Genomic DNA, 24406 nt, shown 5'->3' with positions numbered 1-24406 from the left:
CGAGGAGGAGCAACGCGAACAGCAGCCAGCAGCGCCTGAACGCATCATCTGAGGCGTCTGAATCCAGACTGCCTCAGTGAAGTTTGGACGACATGCGTTGCATCAAGCGTTCGCCTTTCTCAGCGAGATGATCGACGAAACCAGACTGCAAACGGCTGCAAGTGCAGCATCCCCAGCGAAAACCTTGTTATGGAGGAACCATTTCCACAGTTCACCAGTGTTCAGGGGGAGGCTTTTCTGGGCAAACGTGTTGTAATTTGACTGGAGGCTTTCATTTTAAGCCTCCTTACACGACTTTGTCAGCAAATATGTGTATGGAGGCTGCTGGATGATGAACATTGTAGTGGCCTCTCATGTTACTACACTCAACACTTCCTGGTAGGTGTGGTGGTGTGAGGGGATGTTTAAAACTTGCAATAAAGTATTTAAGACAGACAGACAGAAATTGGGCCTACAGTAAGTGATGGCCTTATGAGTGGTTAATAAATTAATTAATTTATTAATTAATACTGATGGTTAATAGATCAGTTGTAAGCCGTTATCAAAAACACAAAGCGGATGATGAGGTTGCAAAAGAACGTTTATTCTTTCTATTTTGTAAAAATGCAGTTAGAAATGTTGGTATAACACTAATAAATACTTAATCAGCAGACATGTGACTCAAGTCATTAGGTCCAAGTCTCAAGTCGTTTTTTTCTTGTTTCTAGTCACAGGTTGGATGAAGTCGAGTCAAGTCCCAAGTACAGTAGTTCACCTGGTGGAGCCTGTGCCCCATGTACAAAAAGGCTGAGTCCTTAGCAGCAGCCTGGGAGCGGTAGTGTCCTGTGGCTCTTCGCTGGATGTCATCCCCTCTGTCACTGTCCCTTTCTTTATAATGTTAGTGACAGCCACTAACATGATAAAGTCACAAGAACCTGAAAAAATAAACTACAGAGAAAATGGACACAAGCCATCAAGTCAAGTCACTAGTCTTTAACTTTACAAGGGAGACAACAATTTCTAAAGTAAGTAAAGTACACAATCTATCATAAAACAAAAGATGAACTGAGAATAACCATCCAAACCAACACATTAATAATCTTACTATATGCCAGTTCTTGAGATTACGCAGACACTGAAGCACAGTTACAGATGATCAGTCTATAGAGATGTTGAAATGCAGAGGGCTTACCCTACATCATGTATCTCCTCAGCTTATCAAAGGGCCCTACGTACAGAAAGGGAATCAGTGCAGTGGTTTATTTCTATAAAACCATAACCGTTCAAAAAAATAAACAGACAGTTAGCAATAACATCCTTTTACATGTCAAATTGCTTACAAGGAGTAGATCTGTTTTTGTTGTTAATGAGGGAACCCACCATATTTTGTATAGTATTTCAGTGTAGTGTAACCAGTTTAATTCAATTAAATCCAGCTAACAGGTGAATTTGCAATTGCATGCTATTTCAGGCATGTTTATACGTGAAATATACCAGTCTAATGTAGTTTTCCAGGCTGCAGTCTTCATAATTTAGTACTTTATTATGCAGCGTTGACATCTGTACATGTGCTGCATGCCTTACAGCATTAGATGGTGCCTTTCAGTAAGTCTAGCAAGTTTTGAATGGGATGCTGTAATAAAAAACTCTTTTTCTCTTAGCTGCAGATTGTATTAAGTTAGGAGAGGAAGCTGAGGAAGATGGCCTGGTGGACTATAACAAGTGAACATACAGTGTATCCTTGTTTTTGTTGTAAAGTGCAGAAATAAAATCAGTTCAACTACATCTCAGACTCAGTTCAAGTCTTTGGCTGCAACATGAGTAGATGAGGCTATCAAAGTTTGAGATGTATAAACAATCAGCAACTACAGAATCAATGTTGAAGCAAAAAGCATCACAACACAGGTTGGGTTTCCTTAAAAGAGGCTGGACCACAGCATGTTGCTCCAACGGCCATTTAAAAGTGAGCTATTGATAAAAATGTAAATACAATTCTGGGATTAGAATGGTTAAGTAAAATTAAGTTAGAACAAAAGGATGCTCTTGCTTCTTTAACAGCCTTTTGATCATTCTTAATTGCATCTTTCCAAATCTCTTAAAACACACGTAGATCTTTATTTAAAACTCATGTATGGTGTCATTCAGCCAGGACTGTGGTGTTTTAAATGATTTTTGAACCTGTAGGGGGCAATAGAGTCCAGGGTAGTGCAACAGGTGTGGTTAGAAAGGGAGACCAGTGAGTTGGTGATAGTCTGGTTTAAGTGATAACAAGACTGAATAAAACCAGTTTGGCTGAGACCATTGTATAAAACCAAATCAAAAGTGTCTGGAGGTAACTACAAAACCTAGGTGTTCAAAAGATGAAAAACCAATATGTACAATGTGGGTGCATTTCAAATCCTTCTTGTAAACTACAACTACAAGTGTAATAAAGATCTGCGTCAAAAAGCGACCCGCAAAAGTGAATTAAATCCTCCAGCGCGCACCACCGGGCGGAAATTGTGGCCCGGAACTCCTGAAGTCGATTTGCGAAACTACCCGAACAACAAGGAGGTGCGGACCTGTGTATTTACTGAAATCGTGGATCTTATGGGGGGGGGGGGTAAAATGAGGGAAATCTACAAGGCTCTCATAATTTTTCTGAAAGACACAGCTTTAAATTGTAAGACATAATATAATTGGTCATGTCCGAAGCTGCTGTTGAGGAAGTTTCCGTTTTATCGTCCATTTACTGCGGAGAAGGAGAGTTCCAGCTCATCCAACAGTCTGGTAAGTTAGCTAACGTGGCTCAAATTTGGTCGTAAATAGGCCTTAAGTTACAATAAACTGACCATGTCTACATTTAACCTGAAGCCTTTAGTAACAAGACAGGCGAAACACATCACAAAGACATCTGTGCCAATATCCAAATCAGCTGTACTGACCGAGTATGTGATCATACACAGTTCATAAGCATACACAGGCTACATACTGTACATACGCTATTTTTGTCTCTTTCTATTGGAACTGTGTGTAACACACAGTTCCAATAGAAAGATCAAAATAACCATACTGTGAAAACAAGGTAATCAAAGCTGAACAAAAAATAGGGTTTAAAACAAGAAACGTAGAACTACAAGGACGTGAAAACAGAGGTGTAAAGTTTTATATAAAAGTTAAGTAGGTGTTATAAACAGTGTGTAAACTGTAAATATATCAGGTTTGATTTGTAGGTAAGTGGATGTTGTAGTGTTATTTGGGTAAACCAAAGTTTCCAAGTACTTCCATGCAAATATGAAGGAATATGTAATACTAATATTAGACAAATATGCATAACTAGCAGTGAACGAGCAGTGAAAAATTGTACTTTTCCTCTGTAAAGCCTATTCAGATTTACTCAATGAAAGTGGACCAAAATTGTTTTCGTCTGTCCCCATTGACTTGTCTTACCTGTTTGTTGTCTCAGATATGCATTAATGGGGGTGGACCTTTTTTAATGGTAAAATTCAACACTATCTGACATGTGGCCTCAGAGTCAGCTATTTCTGACTAAAGTTGAGCATTTTAAGTGTCATTTAAAAATGGCATTAACACTGACAACCGCCATTCTCTGTCCTGTAGCTCAGGATGGGCTCGTGGTCCAAATCAACAGCACTGTTGGAGAAGAAAGAAGGTTGGACATCAGTCTGTTGTTTCATCTGCAACCCCACTACCCTTCCCGTCCCCCCGACATCTCTGTCTCTTCCACTGGTCTTTCTAGGACTCAGTGTCACAACATCAGACAGCAGCTGCTTGATCAAGCTGCAGCCTTACCACCAGAACCAATGGTTCATCAGCTAGTAGAGTGGTTACAGGTATACAATGAACTTACTGAATGTCAAATGAGCTGTAACTTAGTGAATTTAGCCTGTTACGTGTAATTGAACAACAACATCTCCGCATGAAAGGAATGTTCCAACAAAAGACAACAGCTATAGTTTGAGACTATTGGTCCACTGTATCTTTAAAGGGCAGCTGTGAGACATCTGTAGCTTGGTCAGATAAAAAAAAAGCATTATCAGGGTGCACAAAGTAGAACATTTAGAAAAAAAACAAGGTTAGTAAAATTTGAGGACCTCAAATAATTAGGGTAGACTGATTATTGGCCTAACGAAGCAATACCTTGACTCCAATGCAGCATCCTTTCTCTTTCTGTAGTCTCATCAATGTCCCAACCACAACACAATCTGATTTTTTACACATCACAAGTAATAGCTGATCAACACTGAATAATCTTAATATGTAAAGTAACTAAAGTTATCTAACAAATTTAGTGAAGTGGAAGTAGCAAAAAATGTAAATACTCAAGTATTAGAGTGAATTGTAGTTAGTTACATTCCATCACTGGCTATTCTCAAATTTGACACTAAGACTTTTATTTTTACTGCAATGTATATCGGTTCCAGTTATCACTTATCGGTCTTCTCGATAACTAATAATCTGTTTCGGTTCAGCTCTGAAAACACCATATCAGTCGACCTTTACAAATAATCATTATTAATGCTTTACCAAATCTGTGTTGTGTTAATAGCAGTTTGTGGAGGTGACAGAGGACTGCACAGGAGGTGAGGAGGAAAGGAAAGAGCGAGAAAAAGAGGAGAAGTGGACTTCAGTGCTGTTGTTGGACCACATTCGATCTCCGAATCGTTACATTGGACTGCTGGAGCGCTGGTCCAAACAGCTGCAGCTCACAGGGAGGTTATTCCTGGGACGATGTATACTGGTTATTCTGCAGGGGGCCAGAGCCAACATCAAGGTACCAGCCCACATATTTAACACAGCATCACATAAAGTTGTCAAATGGTGCTTCTTTTTCTTTATGTCTTGTATGCAGCACACTGCTGCTGAAAAGTTTGGGGTTGCTTAGAAATGAATTAATTTTGAAAGAAAAGCACAATATTTTTAAATTAATTTAAATTGATCAGAAATACAGTCTAAACATTCTTAATATGGTAAATGACTATTTAATTATTTAATTTTTATTTTCAGTAAACATCACTACTGTTGTGCAATGGCACTTTCTGTTAGCTCATCCAAGTTTGTCATGTTTAAAAGCTAATTGATCATTAAAAAAAATACTTGCACAGCTGAAAACTGTCATGTTGATTGAAAAAAGCAGTCAAATTGGCAAGCAATCAGTTGAGTATCTGGAGCATCAACATTTGTGGGTTCAATTATTGTCTCGAAATGGCCAGAAAAAAATAACTTTCTTCTGAAACTTGTCAGTCTATTCTTGGTCTAAGAAATGAAGGCTATTCCATGCAAGAAATCTCATACAACGGTGTCTACTTCTCCCCCTCAAAGTACAGCACAAACTGGCTCTAACCAGAATAGAAAGAGAAGTGGATGCACAACTAAGCAAGACAAGTATATCAGAGTTTGAGAATCAGACACCTCACAGGTCTTCAACTAGTATAGTACCCACAAAACATCAGTCTCAATGTCAACAGTGAAGAGGCTGGCCTTCTAGGCAGAATATCAAAAAACAAGCCACAATGAGTCTATCATCAACGAGAAAAGATTAAGATCGACAAAAAAGAACGCAGACATTGGACACAGGAAGACTTGAAAAAGTGTTATAGAAAGAAAAAAAAATCTAAGTTTGAGGTGTTTAGATCACATTTGTGAGTTATGGAACAAATGAAGAGGAGTGCTTGACACCATCTGTCAGCATGGTGGAAGAAATGTGATGTCTGGCATGCTTCGGTGCTGGTAAAGTGGGAGATTTGTAATAGGATTTTAAGGGTCTTGAATAAGAAGGGGTTAATTCTATTTTGCAACACTGTGCCATACCCTGTGGATTGCATTTGAATGAAGCCAACTCCATCCTACAACTAGATAATGACCCAAAGCTTAGCTCCAAACTATGCAACTACTATTTTGGAAAGAAGCAGTGAGCTGGTGATCTGTCTAAAATAAAGTGACCACAGTCACAAAGTATGGAGTGAAATTTCTTCAGATTACTAACAAACTGACAGCTAGAATGCCGAAGGAGTCTGGAGGATTCTTTAATTTGAGTTTGAAGGACAAAATTATAATTTCAGGTGAGAGTCAGTAAAAATCATTATGTTGTGCTAACTCACACTACATCTTGTGATCTGCATGGGCCAAAACATACAACATCTACACTGACTCACACTCAGAGTTTGACTGACCAGTCATGACTTGTACAATAATAGGAACCGTCTGTTAGGGTTTTTGCTCTTTGGTATACGCAAGGCAGCGTCACTTGGTGCAATTCGACTATGAACGGACAAGAAGAAGAGAAAAAAAAAGAGTTTTGCATAGCAAATTGCTAAAGATGTGGACAGTATGGTCACTGTGTTTCTATCACAGCAGAGTCTGAATCAAGACTAGTAGCCACAACATATAATACTACAATAATATTATAACATGTTCACTAGAGTTTAGAAAGGATCATTTGACAACTGCCATGTGGGTAATTGGATCATGAACACCTCAAACTGCAATGCCCCCCTTAAACAAATCCAACAAAGCAGATGTAGTGAAATAGAAATTTATCAGAGGCCATCTATATGGGTTTAAAATCTAAAATCATACTGTCTGTCCAGTATCACTAATAGCAGCTTAATAGGAAACAAGTTCCAGTGAAGGAAATCATTTGTATGACAAAAGAGTTTTGAGGGGACCTTAATAAATGTAATAAATGTTATAACCCTCAATTGTTCTCTGTAAGTTCAGTTGCTGTTGCTACAGTATCTTGTAACATTTTCTTTGCTGTTTGTTGTGGTCAGGTCATGATTGACTCCTGCCGTGCCATCTCTCTCACTCACTCTCTCTCTCTTTCCTGCGCTCTCTCGCTCTCTCTCTCTCCTCCCTCCCTCCCTCCAAAACCAGCCTAGCTAGATGTCCACCCACCATTGAGTCTGATTCTGCTCAGTGGGTTCTGCCTGTTAAAAGGCAGCTATTTTTTCACCAAGGGCTTGCTCATGCAGGACATGTTGGGTCTCTGTTTTTGTCTAATTTATTAAAGAGTATGATCTACACTTACTCAATTTGGAAAGTATCATGAAATGACTTTTGTTGTAAATTGGCACTATACAAATATTGATTGATTGATTGATTGATTGATTGATTGATACTGTGTTTCCCTTTGTCTTGTATTCTCATTGTTGTGACTGTAATTATGTCTCTTCAGGAGTTTTGTCGCCTTTTGAAGACAGTGAAGGTGGATACGGATTCTTCAGGCAAGAAATGCAAAGAGAGGATGATGAAGGTTGTCATTGAAACCCCCTCGTTTTCCTCCTGTGGCCATAGGTACAGATCACAGACACATGACTCATGTAGCAGAGAAATGGAATTAGTGCTGGGCTCCTACATCCATGTAATCAGATTTGACTACACCGTAGCATTACTTGCACTCCTCATATGGTTTCTTTCTGTGTCTTTCTATCAGTCTCCAGGGTTTTGTAGTGATGAACTACCAGACAGTAGCAGAGCTGACTGCAGCCTTCAAGGAAATCAACATGACTGAGCTCTACCAGCAGATACTGCCATCATTAAGTCACTGACAGCACCTACATTACCATAGTGACTGAATCTAAACTGAGAAGATCCTTGCCGAGATTCAGACTAAGTGAGCATAGTCTGACTGGAAACAGGTGCGCACAGAAGAGTTGACTGACCAAAATTCCAAATTTAATGTAAATCCTAAAAGCCCGCTCACAACACCAGCTGTGCTGTAGCATCGGCTCAACTGCAGACACAAAGGGACAGTTGGTCCAATGTCTTGCACAGAAAATGTGGGTATTACTGCTGTGTAGTTTGATGCTTGATTTATTTTCAGTGATGGACTGATAAAGTATCAACAGACCAGACATCATTTATGTTATTTATGTTGACTGCATGTAATAGTATTATACCAATAAAGCTCCTCTGAGGTTTGCTATTGATGTGCCTTCATGAATTACAATTATTTACACTCAGCTGTAAGTAAACCTCTCCTTAAAAAGCCTGCACTTGATCCAGAGGTTTTAGCCAACTATAGACCCACATCTAACCTTCCCTATTTCTCTAAGACCCTGGAGAAAACAGTTGCCAGTCAGCTATGTGACTTTCTACATAACAAAAGTTTATATGGGGATTGAAACAGGATGGTCAAAGTTACAATGACTTTCTAATTGCATCAGATGGGGGGTTCGTATTGCTCTTGTTGGATCTTAGTGCTGCATTTGACACCATTGACCATCAGCTCCTATTACCAAGACTGGAACATTTAATTGGCATGAAAGGACCTGCATTGAGCTGGTTTAAGTCCTTTTTATCAGATCAATCTTGTACATGTAAACAATGAACCTTCAGTGCATGCCAAACTCAGTTTTAAAAGGTTCTGTGTTGGAACCAATACTATTCACTTTATATAAGTTAGAGAAATTCTTGTTCAAATTAGGGTAAACATGTTGTTAATAAAAGTTATTACACCAATCACCACATTAGTCTCAATTTCCTACCTGGCATAATAAAGCCCTCCTTATCCGTTACATCCTAACACTCCGCTCAGGATAGTTATCCCCATCCATCGACTCGGACCCTTGAATCAATGTTCCTCCTGGCATTCTGAGGCTTCCTACGATGCTCGGAATTTTTCCTCTTCTGATTAAACTCATACCTAAGCCCTTAAGAACCCATCCTATCGTATATACACCAGAGACAAGCACACCACGCTTCCCCACAAGAACCACTCTTCATCACCGAATCAGGCAGTCGCCACACGCTTCTGTTTCCACCACCATCTCCGCCTAGTCTTATCCAAGTCAGGAATCTCTCCCGAACTTTGCTCTAGCCACTCCTTCCGTATAGGCGCCGCCGCCACCACCTCCAGACAAGGAATTCCCGACACGCCATCAAAGTCCTCGGCCGCTGGTCTTCCCAAGCCTACAGCAGCTACATCCACACCCACCAACCCCAACCCCCCTTTCCTATCCTTCCCAATTCTTCTACCAATTTAAATAAACTACCTTAACGTTAAACTTTGTTAACCATTAGCCACTATGTTAACCATTAACCACTATGTTAACGTTAACCATTCTATCTGGATTTCTTCTAAGCAGACAAAAAATAGAGGGTAGGCAATTTATTGAAAACTGCATTTAAACTCAAACAGGCTGTTCATCAGCTGATCAAAAGTTTAACACCATAGCCTTAAAAAGTCAAAATCTGGCTTTCATGTCATTTTCTGTCAGACATTCACACTGTCATGACCTCCTGATGGCAAAGGCAAAAAGTTTTTCCGTCTTTGAACGCGTTAGGATTGTTGAGCTGCACAAGCAAGGCCTCTCGCAATGCGCCATCGCTGCAGAGGTTGAACGCAGTAAGTCATTTTAAATTTCTTAAAAGATCCTGAGGGTTATGGGACAAAAAAGTCAAGTGGTAGACCCAAAAAACTTCACCTGCGCTGAGCCGGAGGATCCGACCGGCTGTCCATGAAGACACAGGCCGATTCTCGACCCAAATTAAGGCCCTTACTGATGCTGACTGCAGCCCAATAACCATAAGACGGCATCTGCAAGAGAAGGGCTTAAAGAACAAAAAAAAGTCTTCAAAGGCCACGTCTCCTCCCACGCCACAAACTTGCCCGTTTGGACTTTGCAAGGGAGCACCAAACATGGGACATTGAAAGGTGGAAATAAGTTTTGTTCTCTGACGAGAAAGAATATAACCTGGACGGTCCTGATGGCTTCCAATGTTACTGGCATGACAAGGAACTCCCACTGGAGATGTTTTCTACGTGGCACAGTGGAGGAGGCTCCATCATGATCTGGGGTGTTTTTTTCTTTAATGGAACAATGGAACTTCAGGTTGTGCAGGGGCGTCAAACAGCGGCTGGCTATGTGGAGATGTTTCAGCGGGCATCCCTCTTGACTGAGGGCCCTCGTCTGTGCGGTGATGGCTGGGTCTTTCAACAGGACAATGCTGCAGCTCACGACGCCCGCCTGACGAAGGACTTCTTCCAGGAGAATAACGTTGCTCTTTTGGACCATCCTGCGTGTTCCCCTGATCTAGATCCCATTGAGAACGTTTGGGGATGGATGGCAAGGGAAGTTTACAAAAACGGACGTCAGTTCCAGACCGTGGATGCCCTTTGTGAAGCCATATTCACCACATGGAGCAACGTTCCCACCAGCCTTGAAACACTCATATCAAGCATGCCTTAACAAATTTTCGAAGTGATCAACAAGAACAGTGGGAATATTCACTACTGAGTCCTTTTTTGAGACTTTTAGTTATGTTTTTTAGCTGATCAGCCTGTTTGAGTTCAAATGCAGTTTTCAATAAATTGTCTACTTTATGTTTTTTGTCTCTTGCTTCTGTTTCTTCTTTTTGCATTTTGAAGCTCTACTTACAACCTGGTTACGATCCACTGACGCGAAATGCGAATACTTGTAATTTTCCCCTGGTCTTAAGATTTTGTTCAGGTGTGTATGTGTGTTAAACGGTGTGTTCCTTTCTACCCTTTCTAACATGATGTCTTTTTGTATTTTATTTATCAGAGTACAGCCCTCCAATCGCCATCACTCTTGACACCTTATGGATCACCTTCCTCTCCTCCTACTCCATCTCTGTTGGTGCGGACCCCTTCACTGTCTCCGTGGTGTTAAAACCATTGTCCTCCATCTGCTCAATACTGTTATATACAAGTATTGGGAGGAGCTCTGCTTCAGCTGTCACATTAACCACCCCAGCCAGAAACATCAGGAGTTTTCTGTGAGAGCAAGTTGTTGACCAAATTCCAAAAAAAACTGTGAACTGACCATTTTATTTCTGCCATCCAACGCTTCTTAACCTCAAAGCACATCTACGTCCATGAAGCAAGAATCCAAGGGGCTGCAGAAGCTATTCTACATGAATTGAAATCAGCAGAGAGGAGCACGGATAAAATCAAGGAAATAATATGATACAAATGTAACCAGGTGGAAAGAACAAAGTTCACACTAAAGCCACTAGATGGCACTGTGCCCCAGACTTTGAGGTGTTAAATAAATAATAGACAATAAATAAATAATTGTTTTATAAACCATAATTAACCTTCTGGTTTGTTTTGGGTTCTGTCCTAAGGAAAATACTCTTAAAACTGTCAATTCAACATTATTATTGTTAAATATACTGTATATCTTGATAATTATCGACATCGATCAATATAAAAAAACATATCATGATAACAGTTTTGGCCATATCGCCCAGCCCTAGGTTCCAGTTAAATGCCTGTTGGACACAGGGAGCCAGGTTAGCACCATCTCTGAGTCTTTCTTAAGACAGCACTTATTAGGAAAAGAGGAGGATGTGTTCCCCACAGCCCAGTGGCTCAAGTTGACTGCAGCAAACTCTATGCCGATTACCTACTTAGGGTATCTTAAACTAGATATGGAGACCATGGGGTTAAACATACCTGAGTGTGGTTTCCGAGTGGTTAAAGATCCAGTTGTTAAAGATCCAGTCCCAGAGGAGTCAGCAACTGAGAACAAAGAGTTAGAACAACCCCAAACAAAGAGTTTTCAAACAAAGAGGAACCAGTGCCAGGTCTCATTGGTATGAACATTAAGAGACGCAAGCAGTTGGTTACGGCTGAGTTTGACACTACTCTCAGAGGAGAGCTTGATCCAGATTGGAGGGAAGCATTTCAGCAAGTACAGATGTGAGGTAGTAGAGAAGACCACCACAGACAGGGTAACAGGCCAAGATGCAATACGTGTGCCAGCATGTTCTGTTGCTACAGTTTATGCCAAGGGAAGCAAACCTGCGTCTGATGATGGTGCCTATCTGCTACTGGAGCCAGCTAAGTCACCATTGCCTGTTGATCTTGTAGTAGCGTCTCAACTCTCAACTCAACTCAAAATGTATTCATATAGCACATTTAAAAACAACCTTAGTTGCCCAAAGTGCTGCACAACATACATAGAGTCAAGTGCTAGCAATATAGATAAAAACAGCATAAATAATCAACATAGAGTAACAATAAGATAGGACAATAAGAACAATTACTAAAAGGTAAAACAAATAAAAGCTATACTAAAAGATGAAAATAACAGGTCAGGGTGTCAGGGTGAGTTGAAGGCCAGTGAGAAGAGGTGGGTCTTTAAAAGTGATTTAAAATGCTCCAGAGTTCCAGCTGCTCTAATATGGAGTGGTAGGTTGTTCCATAAATTAGGGGCCACAACTGAAAATGCTCTGTCGCCCTTGCTCTTTAGTTTCGATCTGGGGCAAACCAGCAGTAACTGGTTGCTTGACCTCAATGCTCTAGCTGGAGTGTGAGGCTCAATGAGGTCAGATAAATAAGGAGGGGCTAGACCATCCAGGCTTTTAAAAACAAACAATACGATTTTGAACTTAACCCTGAACTGGACAGGGAGCCAGTGAAGAGAGGCAAGAATAGGGGATATGTGATCGTGTCGTTTTTTGCCTGTCAACAATCGGGCTGCTGCATTTTGGACAGCCTGTAGGCGGTTCAAAGACTGCTGGTCCAGTCCAACATAAAGAGAATTGCAATAATCAAGACGACAGGTGATAAATGCATGGATGGCTCTCTCAAAGTCAGGTAGGGGGAGATAGGGCTTCACCTTACTTAGTAGTCTTAGCTGGAAAAAGCTAGATTTGACGACTGAACTTATCTGTCTGTCAAATTTAAAAGCAGAATCAAAGATAACTCCTAGGTTCCTAGCAGTAGGGCGACAGTAGGAGGCTAGTGGACCAATAACACTGTTACAACCATCAAGAAGGTTGGAATTCCCAAATAGAATTACTTCTGTTTTTGATTTGTTAAGATTCAGGAAATTTAAAGCCATCCACGTGTTAACATCATTTAGACAGTTCAGCAGAGCTTTGGTGGAGGCAGGGCTATTGGTTTGAATAGGCAGGTAGATCTGTAGATCATCAGCAAAACAATGAAATGATATATTGTGTTTTTTAAATATGGACCCCAGGGGAAGCATATAAATTGAAAAAAGAATAGGGCCCAAGATGGACCCTTGGGGCACCCCACATTTAAGAGGGGATGTGGCAGAGGTATGTTCACCCATATGAACAGAAAAACACCTTTCCGATAAATAAGATTTAAACCATGTGAGGGCTGTGCCTTTAAGGCCTACACACTGGTCGAGACGTGATAACAATATTTCGTGATCTACAGTGTCGAATGCAGAAGTTAGGTCCAGGAGCACTAGAGCAGCTGAGTTACCAGAGTCAAGAGTTAAAAGCAAGTCATTAAGAACTCTAAGGAGGGCTGTTTCTGTGCTGTGGTGTATTTTAAAACCAGATTGGAATTTTTCAGAAATGCCATGGAGGTCAAGGTGTGACTGGAGCTGTTCATAAACCACCTTTTCCAAAACTTTTGACAAAAAAGGAAGTTTAGAAATGTTTCTATAATTCGACAGAACAGATGGGTCAAGGTTGCTCTTTTTGATAAGAGGCTGCACCACAGCATGTTTAAAAGCAGCTTGCACACAGCCAGACATCAAGAGGAATTAATCAGGTCGACAATACAAGGCCCTAAGGTGCAAAAAGCATCCTTTAAAAAGCAGGGTGGGATGCTACCAAGGGGACAGGAAGATGGCCGTAGCTTCTGGACTATTTTGGTTAGAAGAGAGAGCGACACCTGCTCAAATGCCTCAAAACTAACCGAGGAAATAGGAGAAGCAGCAGGATCAGAGGTAAGAGGGAGGGGATAAATCTGATAGCAGAGATCTTGTCATTAAAAAACTGAAGAAATTTCTCACAGAGTGCAGGTGAAGATACAATGGAAGAAGAGTTAGGTATTTAAAAGAGAATAAAGTGTATTAAAAATAAACTGAGGTTTATGGCTATTGTTTGACACAACAGTGGAGAAAAAATTAGTTTTTGCAACTTTAACAGCTTTCTGATAGTCGGATAAACTATCTCTTTTTTTGTCATTAAAGTGTTTATTAATTTTTCAACAAATAATAAAAATGCTTACAAAAGACAAAAACAAACAAACAAAACAAAACTCCAAGGACAACACCCCTCTGTGCCATTGTATGTTTGTGATTATAATAATTGTGATGTAATTCAACATATGCTTAATGTGACACGTCCTTAATGGATAAACTATCTCTTAAAATATTTAATGAGATTTGAAGACGATCTTTCTTCCACTTTCTCTCGGCGCGTCTGCATGCACGTCTGAGAGAACGGGTGGTGTCATTCAGCCATGGTTCTGTCAGTGGCTTAGAGCGTTTCAATCTAAAAGGTGCCACCGAGTCCATTAAGTCACTACATGTAAAATTAAAAAGAGCTATGAACTCGTTAACACTGAGATTACAGCGGTCCTCGCAGGCGAGGAGCCCAGAGGCATTAAATGCTTCAGAAAACTGAGACATTGTAGAAGAGTTAATAGTACGCATGCGGTGCGCTGGAGCTGTGGTTTGACATTAGAGGAAGGCACAGTAACAGTAAATAAAACAGCAAAATCATCGGACATATGAATGTTACAAATGTCAGTGATGTGAATCTTAAGACCATGGGAAAGCACCAGGTCCAGTGTGTGTCCTTTTTCATGCGTCGGCCCAGCCACCGACTGGGTGAGATTAAACGTCCCTAGTAGTATGTCCCTGTTTTGTCCCTGTTTCACAGCCCTACCGCCATATACCCCCCACACAGTATAACGTCGTTAGGGAGCACATCACCTAGCTTCTAAAGAAGGGTGTCATCCAGGAAAGCACTAGTGCCTATGCTTCACCAGTGGTTCTTGTCAGAAAAACTGATGGTGGTCTACGACTATGTTTGGACAATAGGAAGCTAAACTCAAAGACTTGCCGTGACACTTTTCCTTTGCCCCGCATTGATGAGTGTTTCGATGCCCTGCAAGGAGCAAAGTTCTTTTCGACTATCAACCTGGCTAGTGGATACCATCAGGTTGCTGTACACGAGGATGATCAGCATAAGACAGCATTTACAACACCCTTTGGGTTATATGAGTACTCTAGGATGCCTTTTGGAGTATGTAACGGGCCAGCCACTTTTCAGAGGTTGATGCAGGTGACGATAAGTGACTTGGTACTGCAGATCATGCTTTAGATGACATGTTGGTGTACTCGGAATTTTTTGAGGAGCATCTAGGCTCTCTAGGCTTGAGAGGGTTTTACAGAGATTGAAGGAGACAGGACTTCAAGTCAAAGGTATGGTTTCTTGGTCATCAGATATCAGCCAAGGGCATAGGGACCGACCCTGATAAAATCGCTGCAGTGCAGTAGTGGAAGGTTCCCAGTACAGTAAAGGACTTAAAATCCTTCTTCGGCTTCTGTAGTTACTATAGAAGGTTCATAGAGGGGTTTTCTCAGCTGGCGGGTCATCTACATGAGGATGTAAATGCATGTCTACAAAACACCAGTCTGTCCAGATGTAAACAGTTGGTTGGAAGTCAATTTTGAGTTACTGAAAGAGAAACTCACCAGTGCTCCTTTGTTAGGTCATGCTGACTTTTCTCTTCCTTTCACTTTTGAGACAGATGCAAGTGGTTCAGGGTTAGGTGTAGTCCTATATCAAAAGCAGGGAAAAAAGAAGAGAGGGATAGCATATGCCAGTAGGAGGCTGCGGAATGCAGAGAAAAATGACAGAAACTACAGCAGTATGAAACTGGAACTGCTTGCCCTTAAGTGGGCAGTTTCAGAAAAAATTAGAGGTTACCTACTAGGCTCTAAGTTCACAGTCATAACAGACAGCAACCCCTTGTTCACCTTAACACAACCAGGTTATGGGCTATTGAACAGCGCTGGGTAGCTCAGTTAGCAGTTTTTGACTTTGAGGTCAAGTACCGACCAGGTCGCTGTAACACCGCTCCAGACGCCCTCTCTAGGCAGCCATTAGCAGGGGAGCCCCAGCCGCACCCAGGTGACCTTGATTTTGACGGGTGTGTGGCCATTTGCAGTGTCAGGAAAGAAACAGCTCTAGGCCCAGAGGTAGGAACTGCAGGGACCAAGTGCTACAGGGTGAGACAGGTTCGTACTTCAGAGGCCAAGCAGGGTACTTGTGGGAGTGACGGACAGGGTAACACCCCCACCTTGCCCGGCTACTCTGAGGATGAGCTACGCCAGTTTCAGAGTACAGATCCCACACTAAGTAAATTTCGGCAGTTCTGGGACAGAAAACAAAAACCCACCTGTAGGGAGAGAATAGGGTTAGCCCAGCCTATAGTGTCCTTACTCAGACAGTGGTACTGGATCAAGTAGATAGATGGTTTACTCTATCGTGTGATTTATGATGTCCATGTGGGTAAATGTCACCAGCTCCTATTACCTACCTGTCTGAAGGAACATGTCCTTGAGAGTGTGCATGACTGTATGGGGCATTAAGGGATAGAGAGAACAGATAGAGATATGTGTTCACAAAGTTCACACAAGCCTTCCCTACTCATGATCAGAATCAGAATCATGGACAGGAGTTTAAGGGATACATTGATGATTTAGAAAGAAAACCAGACATCATATGCATTTAGGAAACATGGCTCAAAACAACTCTGGATTTCATTATTAAGGGGTATACTGTTATAGGAACAATGGAAATGGAGGGGGGATGTGCAATATTTATTAAAGAAGGTATAAATTATAGACAGATGCAATACAAGAGTTAATATAAAACTAGAGTTAATATTGGAACATTGGAGAGGTAATGCCATCTGGTGTAGGGATTTTAATGCACATAGCACAGTGTTGGGGGAAAAAGAAGATTTAAATGGAGAGATTTTAGAGGAAATAATAGATGAGAAGGAATTGGTGTGTTTAAATGATTGAGCAGGCACAAAGGATAATTTGGGGAAGGGTACAGAGTCAGCAGTAGACTTTACATTGGTGTCACAGTCACTGGTCGGGAAGAGTTATTGGGAAGTATTTAAAGGAAGCACTATAGGGACTGATCACTATCCAATATTCATAGGTGTTGAAAGGGAGATGAAACAGGATGAGAGAGAAGGAAGATGGAAATTTGAAGAAGCAAATTGGAACAAGTATAGAGTAATAACTGAAGGAAAACTAAAAGAGATCAATATAAACCAGACAATTGATGATCTCAATGCAGAAAAATGCAGTATTATTCTAGGAGCAGCAAAGGAGTCAATATTAAAAAGAAGTGGGAATAAAAGGAAAAGGATAGTTCCATGGTGGACGCAAGAATGCACTAAAGAAATTAAAAATATTTATAATAATTAAATATAAAAGGAAGCAGGCAATAGTTTGAAAGACAATAAAGGAAGTTAAAAGGAACTTTTGGAGGAAGTATTGTGATTCACTAGGAAGAACTACACCATTAGACCGAGTATGGGGTATGATAAAGAGAATGTCTGTGTGGCAGGTGGCACTGAGTGGGGAAGGGGGAGGTGCAGGAAGTTAAGGGGCGGGTAGAAATAAGCCTACCTGTAGAGGGAACGAGAGTCTGTTTGTTGGTTCCAGCCGGAGGAGTGAGGCAGGTGCACACCCTCCATGCGGGCATGCAGGGAAACCAAGGAAAACTGGTAGGCTGAGGCCCTGTTTTGAGGGTTTATATCATTATATTATTGTTTGATATGAACTGTTTTTTTTTATATTTTTCAGACTTGTTGCCCTGCTGGGGTTGTGAGTAGCTGGTAGCCGGTGAATGGGCACAGTTCAGCAGACCAGGTATTTTAAAGTTGTGATATATGCTGTAAACTCTTAAATATTTTTATGGATGTAATAAAGTATTGAAGGTTTGTATTTGTGTCTCTACAGAGAATCGGCGGCCTATTAGCTGTTTCTTGCCGTTGTTTTGTTTATTAGTTTGGGTTTATTATTTTGTCTAGTCCGCCTGGCAAGTGAGCCGGTAACGGGCAAAAAGAGCTGGGTATTGCCCTTGGGTGGACTAGTTTCTTTTTTTCTTTTTGTTTGTTTGTTTATTTGTTTGTTTATTCTCTGCGGCAAACCCCCAGTTGTTTTCAGTCTCAGGTGAAGTCTCAGTCAAGCCATCAAGGTAGGCATAAGGTGTGATGTGGTTAAAATGTTTGCAGTGAAATTGAGTTGTGTGCAAACCTTAAGTGTGTTAGTTCACCAAGTGAGTAAACCTTTTGCAGTGTCAAGAGTGGTTTGTAAAATGTAATTCTGGCCTTGCTAGTGATATTGATGACGTAAACTGAGGAGATACAAGTGGGCCTATAACCTGTCAAGCAGAACCCTGTAATAAAACTGTTAAACTTTATTCCCTGGACTGTTATTATTTTGCTAATTAATTACCTGCAGTGGGAGTAACATCTGGTAATAGGAAAGAGTATGGTTATCCTGTAATGAAAGATGGAGGGAAAATAATAATAGAAAGTAAGGATAAAGCGGAAGTAATAGCAAGGACCTTTGTGAAGGTACATAGTAATGAACATTTGAATAATGAGGAAAAGAAACAGAGGGAGAGAACAATAGTGAAAAATGTAGAGGCACTGCAGGATGTTAGGGAGGATGGAAGTACCATAAATATGAAATTTACAATAGGAGAGCTAAATAGTGTTTTAAGGAAATCTGGGAAGATAACAGAAGGGAGAGACCAAATAAATTATTGTATGCTAAAAAACTTAAGTGGAAGGAGTAAAGAAATATTATTAAGATTATATAATAAGATATAAGAAAGTTATAGACCTATTGCTTTAACTTCACATTAAACTATGGAAAACATGATAAATGAAAGATTAAGGTATTTAGAGACCAATGAGTTACTGAAAGATTACCAGAGTGGATTCAGAAAGGGAAGAAGTACAATAGATCCGGCAACATGTTCAGAAAATGAAATTAGAAAAGCCCAGATTAATAAAGAAAGTTTAATTGCTATATTTTTTGATGTTGAGAAGGCGAACAAACTTCATACCTCAGAGGGAACCACCAATCCAGAGAGAACCAAAGCTGCTCCCACTGTCCCCAGATGATGACATTGAACATTTTTTGACGACATTCGAAAGGATGGCACAAGTCTGTTGTTCACCAAGAGATGAGTGGGATGTGCGCCTGGTCCCATTGCTGACAGGTAAGGCACGTAGTGCCTATGTGCTCATGGACATTGCAGATGCTGAAGATTATGAAAAAGTGAAAGCAGCAATATTGGCAAAATATGAAATCACAGAAGATACTTACCGCAGAAGATTCCGGTCCATGGACCTCTTTCAAGGAGAGACCCCACATGAGCTGTATGTTAGCCTGAGAGACTTGTTTTCCAAGTGGGTTAAGCCAGAAACGTCGACAGTGAAAGAAATATCTGAGACAATGATTCTTGAACAGTTCCTGAGGATAGTGTACCCTGAGCTGGAAGTTTGGATCCGTGAACATGACCCTCCTACCGCAGAAAAAGCAGCTCAGCTGGCTGAAGTCTTCATTACAGCCAGAAGAGGAGCCAGACACACCAGCTAGGCTCAGGGTAGGCAGTTTATGTCCAGTAACACCATCAGGTCAAACCCTGCTAAAAGCACACCTTTTAGACCTTCCAAACAGGATGTACGATGTTACCAGTGTAATGGGGTAGGCCATACTCAGTACTCTTGTCCACTTACAAATCAGACAAAGCCATCTCTATTTGGTTCAGTGCCTAGGCCAACTACACAACAGGTAGAAAGAGAGGCTGCCCGTACAGCACCAGTTCTAGTGAATGGTCAGCGAGAAATAGCTCTTCTAGATACAGGGGGGTTTCAGTCAGTTGTACTGTCCAGCCTGGTGCCTGGGGATAGGTGGAGTGAAGACAAAACCTGCATAAGTTGTATTCATGGGGATGAGCATGTGTATCCTACTGCTGAGATATATCTGACAGTGGGGGGTCAGACATTTCTTTTGCCAGTAGCTTTAGCTCCAAAGTTGCCATATGCTGTCATTCTTGACAATGACGTCCCCACTCTCCTTGATCTTGTGCACCACACAGAAAATGGCAAACCTAGTATACTCAACCCAGCAACAAGAAAGGTTCAGAACCCAGGGCAAGAAGATAGGAAGGGCTCAGAGTTCAGGGGAAGTGCTTATGGAGTTTACATTCTTTGGGGTTGAGTTGGAGGCAGGTAACATTAGGCTGTCTAAGTCTACAGCAGAGAGGAGGAGAGAAAAATGGAGGGGCACAGCTAGGAAAAGGACAGATGAGCTAATTAAACCAAGCCATCCATTAGATTTCGATATTCCACTAGATGTAGGCACACTGCAGAAAGAAGACCCTACTTTAAAGCCTTGGTTTGAGAAAGTGACGGAGGTTGAAGGAATCAAGCAGGTCAGCCTAGGCTGTCTAGAATCAGCTACTTAAGTGGTAAAAGGGGGAATCCTTTATCAGGGCAAGGGTAATGTTCAGGCATTAGCATTACCACAGCAGTTCAGACACAGGGTGATGGATTTAGGGCATTCAGTACCGTCAGGGCCGGCGATTGCTATAGGTGAACTAGGCGGTTGTCTAGGGCAACAAATGTGCTGGGGGCGCGGCCGCCCTCTAGTGTTGCCCTTACTTTTTGTAGCCCTTACCAATTAATCATAGAATTATGTTTATTAAACATGATCATCCTAGGGCGCCCCCTCAGCCACACGTTTACTTGTCAATCTGATTATTAGATTGAATTGATGATTATCAATTCCCCGTAATGACCGACGATTCATTGGGGGGGGGGCTCTAGTTGCGTTACGTTGCGTCTGAAGATGAAGCGGTCTAACCCTCCGGCGCACAGGGTCGTAAACGGAGAAAGGAAGAAGATGAAAAGAAAACCAAGTGTAGAGGTAAGTCTTCTCTTCTCAGCCATTAGAGTGTCAAACGAAATAAATGTAGTATTGTGCATCACCTAATAATGGACGTTTCATTGCTGTCACAAAGCTATAGTTAGCTAGCGACTGCTACTTTGCTAGCTTGCTATGTATTACTAGCATAGCAAACATAACTTCACTGTTAACCTACATTAGATGTAAATGTCATAAGACCAGTATCTGGTGTAACCATTTTGGTGATAGTGGTGTTTGTTCACACTTCTGTAAAGTTCCCCTCCACGAATATACTAATATATATGTATATATATTAATATATAATATATGTTTGTTTTTTGTTTATTTAATTGGCCAGATACACTCAGGCAATATTTGCAGAGGCCGACACCTGCTGGAGAAAGGACACCTGATCCTTCATGTAAGTACAACTAGTGCTATTGTTGCTGTTTTTGTTATTGTTTAGTATTATTATTAGCAATTATAACTTTTATAATCACATTAACACTACTAATTGTAATCAGTAGTATTATTTCGCCTTTTAACAGCCTAATAGTAATAATAGTAGTGGTGGTAGTAATTGTAATTTATCTACTACAAGTTACATGGTCATATAAAATGTATATGTACAATGCAACTATGTGATAGGATGATAGAAATGACCAAATGCAATTGTCTAATAAAACAGCATGGATGAACTCTGTGTTTAAATACAGCTGCAGGAGAAGGGACACCCAGTAGTAGTAATCCAGGAACCAGTTACACACAGGCCAGGAACACACAGCCCACATCAGGTGAGTCTATTTAACAGTATTGATTCAAGCCACATCCATACTTTAAAGTACAATAGAAAAAGGTTAGCAAGTATTAAAATACAATTGCTTGTTTTCTTAAAGACGTTCAACCACATTCATGATCATTTCACTTATTATATTAAACACCCCTTGTATGGCTATAAAATATGCTTGAATACAGGTGAAGGTGAAGGAACATCCAAGACCACGCCTAACTCAATCTCGCCTAGGGCAGCCAAAGGGCTAGAGCCGGCCCTGAGTTCCGTGCGCAGGACACATGGCATTTCATAAAACTTTGTGTAGGATTGCCAGTCGTTTTGTGTGGCCAGGAATGTACAGTCAGGTGTCTCAGTTTTGTAGTTCTTGTGAGATGTGACAACTGACATCAGGGAGGAAGGTTGCACGGGCCTAGCTACAGCCTTTACTAATTATTGAGTCACCTTTTGAGCGAATTGGCATGGATGTAGTGGGTCCCTTAGAGAGGAGCTCCTCTGACAATAAATACATTTTAGTCATCTGTGATTATGCAACCCGTTATCCTGAAGCGTTCCCCCTAAGGTCAGTGACAGCCAGAAATGTTGCCAATTGTCTTTTACAACTGTTGTCCAGAGTAGGCATACCTCATGAGGTACTGACAGACTGTGGGACAAATTTTATGTCACTACAACAGGTTTATCAGCTGTGAAGGGAATTCAGACCACCCCTTATCAACCCGAAACGGACGGGCTGGTTGAAAGATACAATCAGACACTAAAAAACATGCTGCGCAAGTTTGTGTCCCACACAGAAGCTGACTGGGACCAATGGTTGCCTTATTTGCTCTTCGCCTACCGGGAGGTGCCACAGGCCTTGACAGGCTTCTCACCATTTGAACTGCTGTATGGACGCCAGGTGAGAGGACCACTGGACCTTCTGAACTACTTCTGACTATTGGGAAAGTCCTATAGCAATGGGTGAGAACGTTGTGGCATATGTGGTGAAGATGAGAGAGAGGTTGGAGGAAATGTCAGCACTGGCCCAGGAGACCATGAGGACGGCGCAACAGAACCAAAAGAAATGGTATGACCAAAAAGCTAGGGAGAGAATTGATGACCTGGCCACACACAGACAGATCCTGGACATGGGCTTCAAATGTCGTATTCCTCTTGTCAAGCCGCGCCTGAACAACAAACAACATCAGAAGCGTCTTACCTGGGCTAAAGAAAAAAGGAACTGGTCTGTCGCTCAGTGGTCCAAAGTCCTCTTTTCTGATTAGAGTAAATTTTGCATCTCATTTGGAAACCAAGGTCCAAGAGTCTGGAGGAAGAATGGAGAGGCACACAATCCAAGATGCTTGAAGTCCAGTGTGAAGGTTCCACAGTCTGTGTTGATTTGGGGAGCCATGTCATCTGCTGGTGTTGGTCCACTGTGCTTTATTAAGTCCAGAGTCAACGCAGCCGTCTACCAGGACATTTTAGAGCACCTCATGCTTCCTTCAGCAGACAAGCTTTATGGAGATGCTGACTTCATTTTCCAGCAGGACTTGACCATGGGATTACTGTGCTTGATTGGCCAGCAAACTCGCCTGACCTGAACCCCATAGAGAATCTATGGGGCATTGCCAAGAGAAAGATGAGACATGAGACCGAACAATGCAGTAGAGCTGAAGGCTGCTAAAGAAGCATCCTGGTCTTCTATAACACCTCAGCAGTGCCACAGGCTGATAGCATCCATGCCACGCCGCATTGAGGCAGTAATTTAATGTTGTTGTCGTTCTATGTTGTTGTTGTTTGTTTGCACTGAAGCCTCTTGGGAAACGTTATTTCATTGCACTGTGTACTGAGTGTATGGTGGAATGACAATAAACCCTCTTGAATCTTGAATCATGAATTCATGCAAAAGGGGCCCAAACCAAGTACTGAGTACATATGCATGATTATACTTTTCAGAGGGCCGACATTTCTGTATTTAAAAAGCCTTTTTTTTATTTTATGTAATATTCTAATTTTCTGAGATTTTGAATTTGGGGTTTTCATAAGCTGTAAGCCATAATCATCAAAATTATAACAAATAAAGGCTTGAAATATCTCGCTTTGCATGTAATGAGTCTATATAATATATTAGTTTCACCTTTTAAGTTGAATTACTGAAATAAATGAACTTTTGCACGATATTCTAATTTTTCGAGTTTCACCTGTATGTCTCATCATAGATCGATAAAGATGCCGCCCAGTGCTGTAAATAAAGACTGAGAAATACAGTCTTACAATTTGTATAAGTTGAAACCACAGAGAACAATGTCCTTTAAATATAGTTTGGGGGATAAAGCAAGAATATCAAAACTCTGGTGTGTTTAGAAAGGGTTATGAACAAATGTTCACAGCCAATTTTTTTGCAATCACTGAGCGCATTGCCAGGGATCTGCCTGTATACACAAGTGTCAGCTCAATTCTTTACAATCTTTGAATAAAAGCAGTGTTTTTAAAAAGTACTTGTCATTGTTGTAAAAAGCACATTTATTATTATTCAGTTCAAAACAATACAAACAATTCAGTGCTGAATGTGTGTACACATTCCACAGACTGCGGTTTAAAAATGCCTATTTTAAAAAGATCTATGAAAATCATACATGCCATTAGCAACCTACAAAATAAAACTGCAGAGCTTAAGTTAAATACCCTTGTTTTTAGCACAAATTAAAATAAATTTTATTACCTTATAATGTTTGTAACTGACATAGCTTTGACCAAATGGTAACACTTCAGTTTAATAGATTAAGAGTAAGAGAGAAGAGGTGTCGGGAGGAGGTTGGCTTCTCATCCGTTCATCAGACAGGTACGACAGCAGAACTGGCGGTAAAGCTTCTTCTCACAGAGACGGTTGGATTTGACCATCTCACAGAACACCTCGTGAGCTGAGACAGAGCAGAGGCAGAGAATCATCATAACTAAATAAAGACTG

The 24406-nt window shown here is 41.0% G+C and overlaps 2 protein-coding genes and 2 long non-coding RNA genes across 5 annotated transcripts in view; 3 read left to right on the top strand and 1 right to left on the bottom strand.

The window, feature by feature from the left end:
* Nucleotides 1-73: 73 nt before the first annotated feature.
* LOC311258369 lies at nt 74-1764 on the top strand. Its single transcript, XR_014622729.1, has 2 exons — nt 74-378; nt 708-1764. It is a non-coding gene; the product is annotated as an uncharacterized lncRNA (long non-coding RNA).
* A 760-nt stretch (nt 1765-2524) lies between these two features.
* On the top strand, nt 2525-11010 carry rwdd3 (RWD domain containing 3). Of its 2 annotated transcripts, XR_014623231.1 has the most exons (6): nt 2525-2748; nt 3580-3812; nt 4529-4753; nt 7157-7275; nt 7415-7619; nt 10509-11010. XR_014623231.1 is itself a non-coding variant. In XM_084361618.1 (5 exons), exons 1-5 carry the CDS (start codon nt 2664-2666, stop codon nt 7527-7529), a joined length of 777 nt encoding a protein of 258 aa, XP_084217744.1. In that variant the 5' UTR covers nt 2525-2663; the 3' UTR covers nt 7530-8448. The 2 variants fall into 2 exon arrangements, 1 of the variants encoding a protein (XP_084217744.1); XM_084361618.1 differs by lacking the exon at nt 10509-11010 and having other exon boundaries at nt 7415-8448.
* Nucleotides 11011-17437: 6427 nt separating this feature from the next.
* Nucleotides 17438-18129, top strand: LOC311273190. Its single transcript, XR_014624651.1, has 3 exons — nt 17438-17473; nt 17553-17618; nt 17709-18129. It is a non-coding gene; the product is annotated as an uncharacterized lncRNA (long non-coding RNA).
* A 5841-nt stretch (nt 18130-23970) lies between these two features.
* pcsk6 (proprotein convertase subtilisin/kexin type 6) overlaps nt 23971-24406 on the bottom strand; it is a 48137-nt gene continuing 47701 nt past the window's right edge. Inside the window, exon 21 of the mRNA XM_084355883.1 lies at nt 23971-24359. Coding sequence (XP_084212009.1) covers nt 24262-24359 — 98 coding nt within the window. The 3' untranslated portion in view covers nt 23971-24261. The remainder of the gene's footprint in view (nt 24360-24406) is intronic.

This window comes from Pagrus pagrus, assembly GCF_965226575.1.
Source record: "Pagrus pagrus genome assembly, chromosome: 1".
NCBI lineage: Eukaryota > Metazoa > Chordata > Actinopteri > Spariformes > Sparidae > Pagrus > Pagrus pagrus.
The sequence above is the reverse complement of the archived record's forward strand: the minus strand, read 5'-3'. Positions and strand labels throughout refer to the sequence as shown.